The sequence below is a fragment of the Pungitius pungitius genome, chromosome 17 (assembly GCF_949316345.1).
Source record: "Pungitius pungitius chromosome 17, fPunPun2.1, whole genome shotgun sequence".
Taxonomy (NCBI): Eukaryota; Metazoa; Chordata; class Actinopteri; order Perciformes; family Gasterosteidae; genus Pungitius; species Pungitius pungitius.
In genome coordinates, this window is record NC_084916.1 from 15,574,442 (window position 1) to 15,585,468 (window position 11,027).

General features: G+C 49.5%; 1 protein-coding gene across 3 annotated transcripts in view; it reads right to left on the reverse strand.

The window, feature by feature from the left end:
• LOC119219466 (growth factor receptor-bound protein 10-like) overlaps positions 1-10,111 on the reverse strand; it is a 30,899-nt gene extending 20,788 nt beyond the window's left edge. The window contains exons 1-5 of one of the 3 annotated variants that reach the window (XM_037474704.2): positions 9,986-10,111; positions 7,952-8,070; positions 4,397-4,490; positions 948-1,188; positions 421-544 (exon numbers count right to left, since the gene is read on the reverse strand). In XM_037474704.2, coding sequence (XP_037330601.2) covers positions 421-544; positions 948-1,188; positions 4,397-4,490; positions 7,952-8,002 — 510 coding nt within the window. In that variant the 5' untranslated portion in view covers positions 8,003-8,070; positions 9,986-10,111. Of the gene's footprint in view, positions 1-420; positions 545-947; positions 1,189-4,396; positions 4,491-5,188; positions 6,814-7,951; positions 8,071-9,599; positions 9,913-9,985 lie in introns of those variants that run through there. The other 2 variants (XM_037474705.2, XM_037474706.2) reach the window with 2 other exon arrangements.
• Positions 10,112-11,027: the final 916 nt, after the last annotated feature.

An 11,027-nucleotide genomic window follows, 5' to 3' on the forward strand; every position in this document is an offset into this window, starting at 1 on the left:
TTCCCAGCTCTGCTACGGAAGTCTGCGCCGTGTCCCGCAGCAGCATCCTGGAGACATCGCTCACCTCCGTCCGCAGCAACAAAAAAACACGTCTGTCACTGTGTGTGTGTGTGTGTGATTGATAATGACGCTTCCACAATAACACACACGCTCAGATAACCCAGGGTGAGCCGCGTTGCGTAATGGAAGGAAAAGGGGGCGTCCGCGGCCAAAGTCAACACAACTGGAACATAACAGGCCGGTCAGCTGGTTTCAAGAACACACACACACACACACACACACACACACACACGCACAAATCCTCCCTTGTGATTGTGGTCAAGCAAAAGGACATCGACCACAACCGCAGCGGCCACCAGTGACAACAAAAGCCTACATGAAAGGGGCGGAGGAAAGGTGGCGCTTGGGGGCGGGGCTTACGTGGTTGTTGGAGGTCTGCAGGGGGCAGAGGACGGGGGAGCCGGCCGGGCTGCAGAGCTCAGGGAAAGGGTTGGGGATGGCAGGCAGGGAGGCCGGACGCAGCAGGTGCTCTTCCTGCAGACACCTGCAGAGGGAGACACACACACACACACACACACGATGAGAGGAATGACAATAACGAACCAGACAGAGAAACATCTTTGTACCTGCGTTGATGAACGCAACATTTTGAGTCTCTGATTGAACGAGCAAAGAGTGACTTCGATAACAATGTACATGGCGTTCTTAAATATTCACGGAATTAGAAAAGCAAGTAAAAGCTGAAATGGATCAGCTGCAGAGTGATTGCTGATGACGTAAAACAACTTGTAACTAACTGAGCCGTGACATAAACAAAACAACATTAACACATTTGCTGGCGAGTAAAAGCTAAAAAAAACAAAATGCCATTCAAAGCTTCTGATGCAAACAAAGTTTAAAAAAAAAAGAAAGAAGAAGAATTCATGTGGCGGTTTGCGTGCGTCTACCTGACGGCGTGGATGTGCATCGGCTGAGACTGCAGCAGCCTCTCCCTGGGGGGGCAGGAAGGCAGCAGAGGCGGGGTGTGGCGGCGGTGGTGGGCCTGGCCGTGTCCCTGCTGCTGGCGAGGAGCGGCCACGCCGCCGCCGCCGCGGTTCAGGAGCCGCGCCGTGTCGGCCTGCGCGGGGCCCACGCTCTCCGTGGAGGAGTTCATGTCGTTCACCAGCTGCTCCAGATCCACATCGTCCTCTGCGGGAGGTTTTTTTATTTTATTTTTTCGACGGGATGCGGAGAGGCGGAGACGGGAAGTGAGAAGGAAAGGGGGGGGGGGGGGGGGGGGAAGGGAAGGAAGGAGAAGGTGAGTGACACGCTGTGGGCGTCCATCTAATGGATCTGTTCGGTTGGACCGTCTGAGAGATGTTTCCTCTCGGTAGTCCGTGGGAAAGAACTTAAAATACAGCGTGAGCTCCGGTGATTGAAAAGTGTCCCGTGTCGTGTTTCTGCATCACGAGACACAGGGGAGACGACTTCAAACGCCAAACACTTCTATGAAATGCTTTCTTGTCGGGGTGAGCGAAGGGTTAACGGTTCAAACAGACAGGCTCAGCATTTTTGACATTACGTCCCACTCCTGCATGCAGAGTCAATGCATTCTGGCAGGCACCTTTAATTAGGGGTAATTTAACACGACCGACAGTCAAAATATTGCCAGGAGCAATAGTTCCCGAACCGTGGAGGCAACGCGGAGTCTCGTTTTAAGGTTTCACTCCTCCTTGTGTTGGATTTCACTTTGGAGCTCTTCCAATGACTGAGCCACACACACACACACACACACACACACACACACAGGATCACGGGGCCGAGCAGTTTATCAAGCGCTGGGAGTTGGAACCAAAGTCCCCGATGGACGGAAACCACACAGCGGTCCAAGTGAAAGGACGCAGTCAACAAGGCCCTTTGCGGGCAGGGCCGCTGTCTTCACCTGACCTGTAACTAATTAACTGAAGTCCATCCAGGATCAACACTTAAATCAATCACCCCACGGGGAGCGATGGAGTAGAACATCCAGACTGCAGACTCCTTAGCATTTCTCACGCGCGCGTGGAAGCTAATGCGGGTGCTACCTGGAGGTAAAAAGTCTCCCGGTAAAGCCTTTTTTTTTAGGTTAAAGAGAGTACTTTACCAGCAGATTGGTCGAATAAAGTGTTTAAGTAACTGCTCACCACGTGCATTTTGTACGAGGAAGACCTTTTGTTTTGGGAATCTGTGAGACTACGACTAGATGGAAATAACACTGCAAGTGCATTTTGTGTCTTTGCGAACAAAAAATGATCATTTGGGGGGGGGGGGGGGGGGGATTGTCCATTTAAGGCCTTGTACGTGTTTCTTTATGTTTGTGTCCTGTGCGTTCCAGCCACTCACCCCACACATTCCTGAAATTCCAGGAAGACGAAATTACAGCACTTCTTACAGCCTGCACGTGGTGGCCAAATGATCAGGACTAAGTAGGGCTCCAAAACACACACACAGACTGAAGAGTCTAGGACATCCTGTACGATACCCAGCGTCGATGATCTTGTGCATGTAATTACACAGGAGAGAAAGCACACATTGTGCTGCACACAAACACGCACGGCGGGGCCGAAGAGGAGGAACAGCAGGAGTCGGCCGGTCTGATCTCAGACCGCAGGAAGGGGCTTGCATGACATACTTAAAACACAAGCACAGGACAGACTGGGGGACACGAGGTCATGTGACGCTGGGGTTCATGAGTGGGACATGGGTTTGGGGGGGGGGGGGGGGGGGAATCACACGCAGATTAGAGAAGACAGTTCACAGGTGATTATTAAGTAAAGCCGTAACCTCCTTCTTACTTAACCCCAGACATTTTGACAGGTCATAGTATGTTAATTTGCACTTTACTGCTTTAATCTTTATTTTGTGAAAGTATGAAACGGTAAATCTTCTGTGATTAATCTATTCGTTGACTACTTTTTGGGAGTGGTTGAAGTTCAGCAGTCGTGAATGAGGAATAACTAAAGTTCTGTTGTCATTGGAAAGATCAGTTTTCTGAACAGACTAAAAAAGTTTCCAATTTATGGCTTTTCAATCAAGGCCAAAAATCCACCCAGGTCATATTTATCTGGGGTTTGGAGGGCGTTCTCCTCCGTAAAAGCATCACTTTTTTCTTTCTTTTGTTTGAGGCTGATAAGCCGGCCGCAGCTTTAAGAGGATGATGATGGTGTCATCCCCCCCCCCCCCCCCCCCCGGGTGGCACGGCTGGCCCCAGTGAGGGAAGCCAGAGGACGTATAGCATTAAAAAAACACCTCCTTCCTCCCTTCCACGAACTGCAGATGAACTGCTGAACACTGACGGCCAGTTCGCTCCGGTCACATCCCAGAATACACTGAATGAGCGCTCTCGGTCCCTCGCCATGACAACCTGCAATCAGCCTAGGAGTCAGAGAGAGGAGATGGATGCTCAAGCTACTTCATATGCAATAAAAATACTGCAGTCATATTTAACATCTTAAACTTAAAGTACATGTTAGAGAAGTGGTCAACAAATACTTCATAAACTTGTATTGTACGTGTTTTCACAGTATCGTCGGTTTCCGCGGACTACCTGAAACATTCGTCATCTTAACATCTGGCAACATCTGATGTAAAAACGCTTCTCAGAGAGGCAGCTTCGACGCGTTTGGACTCTCGATGGGAAATTCTTCGTTCGTACAGAAAGCCTTCACCTCATTGGTTAACTGGAGTCTGCGCTTCGTTCAAACGCTCGTAACGCCGCTGCCAGACGATGGCAGAAAGGAGCGGTGCTATTGGTCGATGCGTGAGACGGTAATATTTGGGTCTCCATGACTTAAAGGCATAACTCTCCACTGCTCTAAAGCAGTTAATACAATCGAGGCGGTTTAATGAAGTCTATGAATTATTTATGATGCCAATTGTAGTTTACTTTTTTATTTTTCCTCTCAACCTGACTCATCACCTTCAGTTAGTGCTTTTTCATTCTCAACATTTCCATGTGGAGGTGAAATCCAAGCTTTTCCACGATGCCTGAAGGGATTTCTGGGAAAATATTAAGAGAAGGGGGGGGGGGAGGTGGTAGATAAAAATGGGGGGAGGGAGAGGGTGGCCATTTTAACACTGAGCAGCAGAGCCGGCAGTGATGAAGGGTAGACAATGTCCTGGATGCAGATGAAGATAGTGGGGGGATTTATAGGAACAGAGGAGGAACATTCAGTCGGCCAGCAAATGTGCCGTCGAGATCCAATAAAGAAAAGCTGTGGAAAGTAAAACGTGGAAAGTGTAAAATATGGAAAGAACTGTGTCATCTTTTACGACATCGGGAGTAGAAAAAGACATAAAAACAGCCATATTTCATGGTTTCATATTTGCATCCCCGCCAAACAGATCTGACGTGGTTGGACGAGGAGTGGACGGTTACCATGGTGATGTGGCAGGTTTTGATTGGCCGAGCGCTGAAAGCCTGGAACAATCAGCTCCTCGGGCCGGCGGGAGGAAGAGCGGTCCATGCTTTCCTGTCAAAGAGGGCAAAGGACAAGAAGAAAGTGGATTAAAAACAAAAAGGCAAAGACAGTGTTGTAAAATCCAAGCAGTCACACACGTCAGTGAAGGCCACGCGAGTTCAGAGGGTCACGCAGACGGTGGAACATCACGCCTCGAGTTCAGAAGTCAGTGAAACTTAAAGCCTGGACGGTGACTTTCTGAACCCTGCTCTGTCTCTCTCACACACACACACACACACACACACACACACACACACACACACACACACACACACACACACACACACACACACACACACACACACACACACACACACACACACACACACACACACACACACACAAAACCGCCACATGTGAAACTGATTGTGTCCGATTCAAAAAGACAACAGATCGGTCCATTTTAAGAGCAAACACATACCAGCTCAGGAACACTTATGCAATCTCACAAGTCTCACACACACACACAAGCGCGCGCTTATACACTGCCAAGTTCCTCACACGTTGTCTAATTTGAAGCAGCCTGAGGGCGAGAGAGCTGCAGTGGAGAAGGGGAGTGAAGAAAGCCAAACAAATTTTTCAACCTTCCCTTTTCTAGGAAAAAGAAAAGCGAGGAAGAGATGCTTCCAGGAAACCGCTCGTGGCCTTGGTTCATGCTGTGCACGGACGCACACACACACACACACACACGCACAGAAAGTTATACTCACAGCTCCACTCCATTAATGCCCCGAGTGAGATTTACAGCTCTGAGAAGCAGCAGCCAAAAGCTTTCCAAGGAAGGCAACTTGGCTGCAGGGCCTTTGAGCTGAAAGGGAAAGTCTGCAGCTACAACAACTCTCTCCCAAACCCCCCCCTCGGATACATTTACTCATTAACATACCACATATGGCAGGCGCTGTTATGGTAATTATACAAAATTATGCAATGACATATTTCTACTAGATGCACTAAAGCTGGATAAATAAAACTAGAGCAGTAATCACATCACTGCAGACCCAGTGGATGAATGAAATGTGCGGACACATCCAGAGCGGAAGGCGTTGCATTTGTTACACAGGTGTGTCTGTCCCACTCAGCGATAGTGTGGGATTACCTATTTGTGGACACACTGTGTACACAGTGTGTAGTTGGAGGCCGGAAGGGGACCTCGATCTAGCGACAGATAGCAATACTCGCAGCAGTGTTATAAGTCCAAGGGAAAGTCCGGTCTCTGTTCCATGATTACACAGAGCGACGGTTCATCACATCATGGTTCTGAAAACATTCGCGGGGAGGAATTTAAGCAACGCAGTGACGTCGTGTTTATGTGTATAACGTTGTGACTCATGCATCACCCCCAGGATCTGGTGTCTGAGCGGGATGCTATTACTACACAAACGATATACAGATCAAATCGTCCCTTCACGATCCCCTCGGTTTGTCAGTGAGGTTTTTCTCGTCTTCAAGAAATCTGTTTGGGCCGGGCTTTTCTCTTTTCTTCATGCAGTCAGAAAAGATCTTTGGCCTGAAGCTTCGAAGCTTCAGGTTTTTCTGGATAGTCTCGACACCAGCAAACGTCTCCACAGCGTCACTCCGCAGCCCCGCAGCGCCAACGTCTCGGAGAATCGACGCCGCGGCCGAGCGCGCCCGTCGCCCTGCGTGGAGCCGCCGACCTCCGACCTCTTGACAAAACGCGGATTCCTTCTCGCAGGACTCTGCATGAACAGATAAGCGCTAGAATGCAAGGGGATCTGCCGGCTGCTTCCTATGAGACACTTTCTGGAGGAGCTCTAAAGTTCTCACTAACGATGCATGCGTACACACACACACACACACACACACACACCATATACACAGGCCTGAAACGATGCCCAGTTATGTGTAGCGTTATGCAAGTATGCAGAAACAAGGGCTCATTTGCTCTTCACACACTAAACCTACAGTGACTGCTTACAGATGGGGTAATGTGTGTGTGTGTGTGTGTTGATGTGATACAGCATGACACACACACACACACACACACACATACACAATGTTGTAACCCACTTTTTTGCTTCCTCTGACTATTAAAACCGTGGGTTTTTTTTCTCTCTCCGCTGGATGCAGTGTGCAGGAATGTTGTTTTCTTTGGGGATTCGATTCACTGCAGCCTCACTGGTGCAAAGCGCCTTCCTGGAAACTAACGCGAACCCATCCAGCTCCAACCCGGCTCCAACCCGGCTGCAACCCGGCTCCACGTCAGCTCCACCGGGGCTCGGCGGGTCCCACGGTCCGGTTCGGCAGGGGGAGCTGCGTTCTTCCACCTCCGCTAAGCCGAGGCTACGTCACCTCCGCCGCCGCCGAGACCCAGCGAGACGTCGTGCCGTCGATCCCGAGCCGCCTGGGGAGGGGGAGGGGGGGTGGGGGGGGGGGGGGGGGGGGGGAGTGTGGGGAGCCCACAGCTCGTTGTTGTTTGTTTAGCGCTCTATTTATAGACCCACACGGTGCGCTTTAGCCAAATTCTTTAGGTGACGGGCGGGTTGCGCTGGAGAAAATCCCAGCGCGGCAACAAAGGGCTCATTTTGCCGGAGTTCCACAGAGGATGTGAGTCCGCCGAAGCTGCACGGACGCCATGCTTCACCCAACTGGGCCAGGAGTCACTCGCTGTGAAGCCAGCGGACTCACACGGACACTACTCAAAACCCACGGAAATTAACAATATTTAGGATTAGTCACTCATTATTCTCTTTACCCGGACCTTTACAGTTCAGCCACTATGTAAAAATAGCTTCAAACGCCTGTGTTCTTAATTTGGGGTTTGATTTGATTGATTTACACCCGACTTGGTTCAGACTCAACTTGACCAAATTTAAAAAGACTTGAACTTGAAAATTATTATTATTAAGGACAATGTTAACTGCATAATTGAACTTTCCAATGGTCAATTAGACCATTGCAGAATGCAAAATGTGCAGGTAGAAAGTGCAGGGAGAGATGGCGAGATGCATTCGGCGAAGAGCGCATCACAACTCTTTGAGGACCGAACAATCACAGTTTATGACTTGGGTCCAGATTTGGACCTGAGGTTTCCTTGCACATCAATGACTCGGCCCCAGCTGTCACAGAGGTTTTGAGGGCGGAATTAAACACAGACGCCGTCCTCAACAGCTCAAATAGTAGCACATTTCCACTTGGTTTGGGTTCCTAATGTTATGGGCTTAAGACCCTTTGCATGAATCTTCCAGTCGACGAGCCCAAGTCCCTCCTCTTTGATCCAGGTGGATTTTTAGAAAGTCTGGAGAACGAAAAATGCAAATCTGCAAAGAACTTTTGGACGTTTTTTAAAATGCGATAAGAAGCGGATTAATTCTTCACAACCCAAAACGTGACGTTTTCCTAAACCTCGCCCAGTACGTTATCGGTGCCTAAACCCAAAACGGAGCCCCCCCCCCAAGGAGCTCCCGACTGACGCGCTGCCACCACGCACGCGGCCGACCCACAAAGCAATTCACCTGGTAGTTTGAGTGATGGAGGAAGTAGTCGGGGCATCCCGCTAAGGCCATGGTGTTCTCTCAGTGGGGGGGGGGGGGGTGGCGCCCTGGGGTCCCGCCAGCGCCCTGCTCCTGAAGGACTGGACACAGCACAGGACATCAATCAAAAATCCACACAAGCCGGAGATCACAGCGTTCACTGAATGAGAGGGTGAAAATAAACGTCAACCTATGAAAAGGATGGTAGTTAACAATGTCACGACATCATCAGCGGGTGTGAATTCAACAACATTCTTTAAAACAGGCGTCTATTTGAGACAAGGGACAAAAAAAAAAACTAGATACATCCGTCTCTGCTGAAGAGAAAACAAATGAATGTGCGAGCGCACCGGATCCAGTGCAAAGACGGCCATTGTGTGCACACACACACACACACACACACAAGGCTGCACCTAAACAAAGCCTGGGGGGGTTCTAAGACTAAATAAGAAACCCTCTCCACACAAGACCACTTGCCACCTGCAGAATGAAGGGGGAGGGTAGAGGGGAGGGAGGGGGGAGAGACTCTCTCTCACACACACACACACACACACACACACACACACAGCAATAAGTCGAGCTGTTGAGCAGCATTTAGTCCTCATTATTTGGATGTTCAATTGAACATCAATTGAAGAATAATGTGCTCCTAAAAAAGGAAGAAACGACTTTTTTAGCAGCTCTGAAACGACAACGGACACTGTTTTCCAACAAAGGTTCGGCAAACTAAATCTACACAAACACACACACACTTTTCTCTCACTATATAGCTCCACTCACTCTTTGACTCTCTTGGTCTCTCTTCCCTTTCTCTCAGCGCGTCTCCATTCTAAAGATTATTATACAACAGATATCAGATGGTTCGAACAATGTCTCCCTCCCTCTCTTTTTTCACCCCACCAATTACTGTCTCCACTGGGGCTCCGCTATCTTTAGGTCGCTCTGCTGACTGAGAATCTGTGTCTCTCTCACACACACACACACACACACACACACACACACACACTGAAGAGACAACCTCTCCATTGCTCACTATCTTCTTTTTTTTATATACCACAGTTTTATATCTCACACGTTCTTGCATGGGCTTGCGTGCGTGTTCACACCAATCCAACAGCTGGCCAAAAGGACAAACTGTGCTGATCATGTGTGTGTTTGTGAGTTTAGAGGGGGGGGGGGGCTGACTGCAAGTGATTGACATTTGCTGATATTTTTGGTCCCTCCTGCACAGAAAGTATTTCAGCATCATGAGAGGAGATCTAGAGTGTTAAATTGAGCATGAGCCGTGTTTTACTAGTGGGTTTTACAGATTAACTGTATTTTCTGAACCCCCAAAAAATGCAAGTAGTATTTAATGACGTTCCAGCCACGCGCACACACACAGTAGTTCGATTCTACCACTCAGAGCCTCTTAAAGGCCTTAATGATGCCTGATATTTAACAGACCCAAAGTCTCTTTTGTGCACCAAGAAGGAAGGAAGGAAGGAAGGAAGGAGGGAGGAAGCAGGACGTTTAGCAGCATGCAGAGATTAGCCTACATTGGGTCACAGCTAATGGAGCTTTTTCTCTCTCTCACACACACACACACACACACACACACACACACACACACACACACACACACACTCACTGTATCCTCCTGGCTGCAGCCGTTCTTGTGTGTATGCATGTGGGTCCTTACGAAGCAGCAATTAGTGGAGGAAACCAAAGTGCAGCTACAGCGACCAGGTGAAGCAGCCACTGCAAGTTGTTGTTGTTGTTGTTGTTGTTGTTTATACGCATGCAATGAGACAAAAAGTAGTGCGCGAAAGTAGAACGCCAGCCGGTGTCCTTTCACAATGTCGACGAGGTTTAAATGTCCGCCCGTGCACGCCGTCGTTTACCGTTTGGAGAGAGTCCGACGGCGCGCGTCAGTTAAAAGTCGCCGCGTAGACGCACGAGCGTGAACAAACAGCGCATTCCTCCTCCTCCCCCCCCCACCCCCGTAGGTCGCGAGAAAAGGAGCGAGGCGCTTACGGTAAACCGAAGGGCAGCTCGCGCGGATCAGTCACCGTGTCCCGGGACGCGCTGCGACCGTCCTCGTCCGGATCTGCGCGCACACTGTTTCCTCCAATAGGAACTCCGTGCGCTGTTCTGTTGTCTGCAGCTCGCCCCGCCCACTCCCCCCTGACCCCTCCCTGCCCCCCCCACCACACCTCTTCTGAGTGGGATTTTTTTTTCTTCTTTTTTTGCGTACACACGTTCACACACGCACAAGCAAACACGCGCCGTTCTCCAAATGTCCTTTTCGACCAGCTGATTCTTCCTCACGGACACAAACACGCGCACCGAAGGAACCGCCCCCCCCTATCCCCCCTCCTGCCTCGCCCCGCCCCGTCCACTGCAGCACGCTGCAAAGATTACACCCTTTTTTTTCTTGGGGTTCGTCGGAGTAAGAGAAGGTTTGAGATTTAACTTAAGTCAAAAATTCAAATTCAAGCCACCGCGATGAAGGGAGAAACCGGGGCATTACAATAATTTACTGTTTAAAATAAATAAATAATAACAATAAATGTCTCACAATGATGTATTTTTTTTAATGCGCTACTAATCTTCTGAAGTTTTCATTTAATGTTTCACCACTTTCTTGGATATTTAAAATAACTGTGAAGGCTGACGTTTTTTGCAGTGTGTTCAACACCTGACTTTAATGCTTCAATAAGGGGGGGGGGGGGGGTCGGTGTCCCCTCTGTGACACCCTACTGAGAGTCATCCATCCATCTGGTCGCAGATCTTCAGTGTGCGCATTACTGCGGGCCTGCAGCATATGTTCCATTCCCATCAAGTGAGTGGAACCATTCAGAGAATATGACGCATTGGTGTTTGTTTCTCTGTTTTTTTTTTATTGTCAGTGACAGCTTCGACCTCCCTTTCGACCCCTGTGAATGTTGATGCCGGGGTTTCCGCTCCCGCAGCAGAAAAGGTGAAGGCCCGTGAGAAGGTGATCCAGCCGGGACGGAGACGACACTTCCGGACTTTTCAGATGAGCGCACCGCTCCCGCGGCTTACACACAAAGTG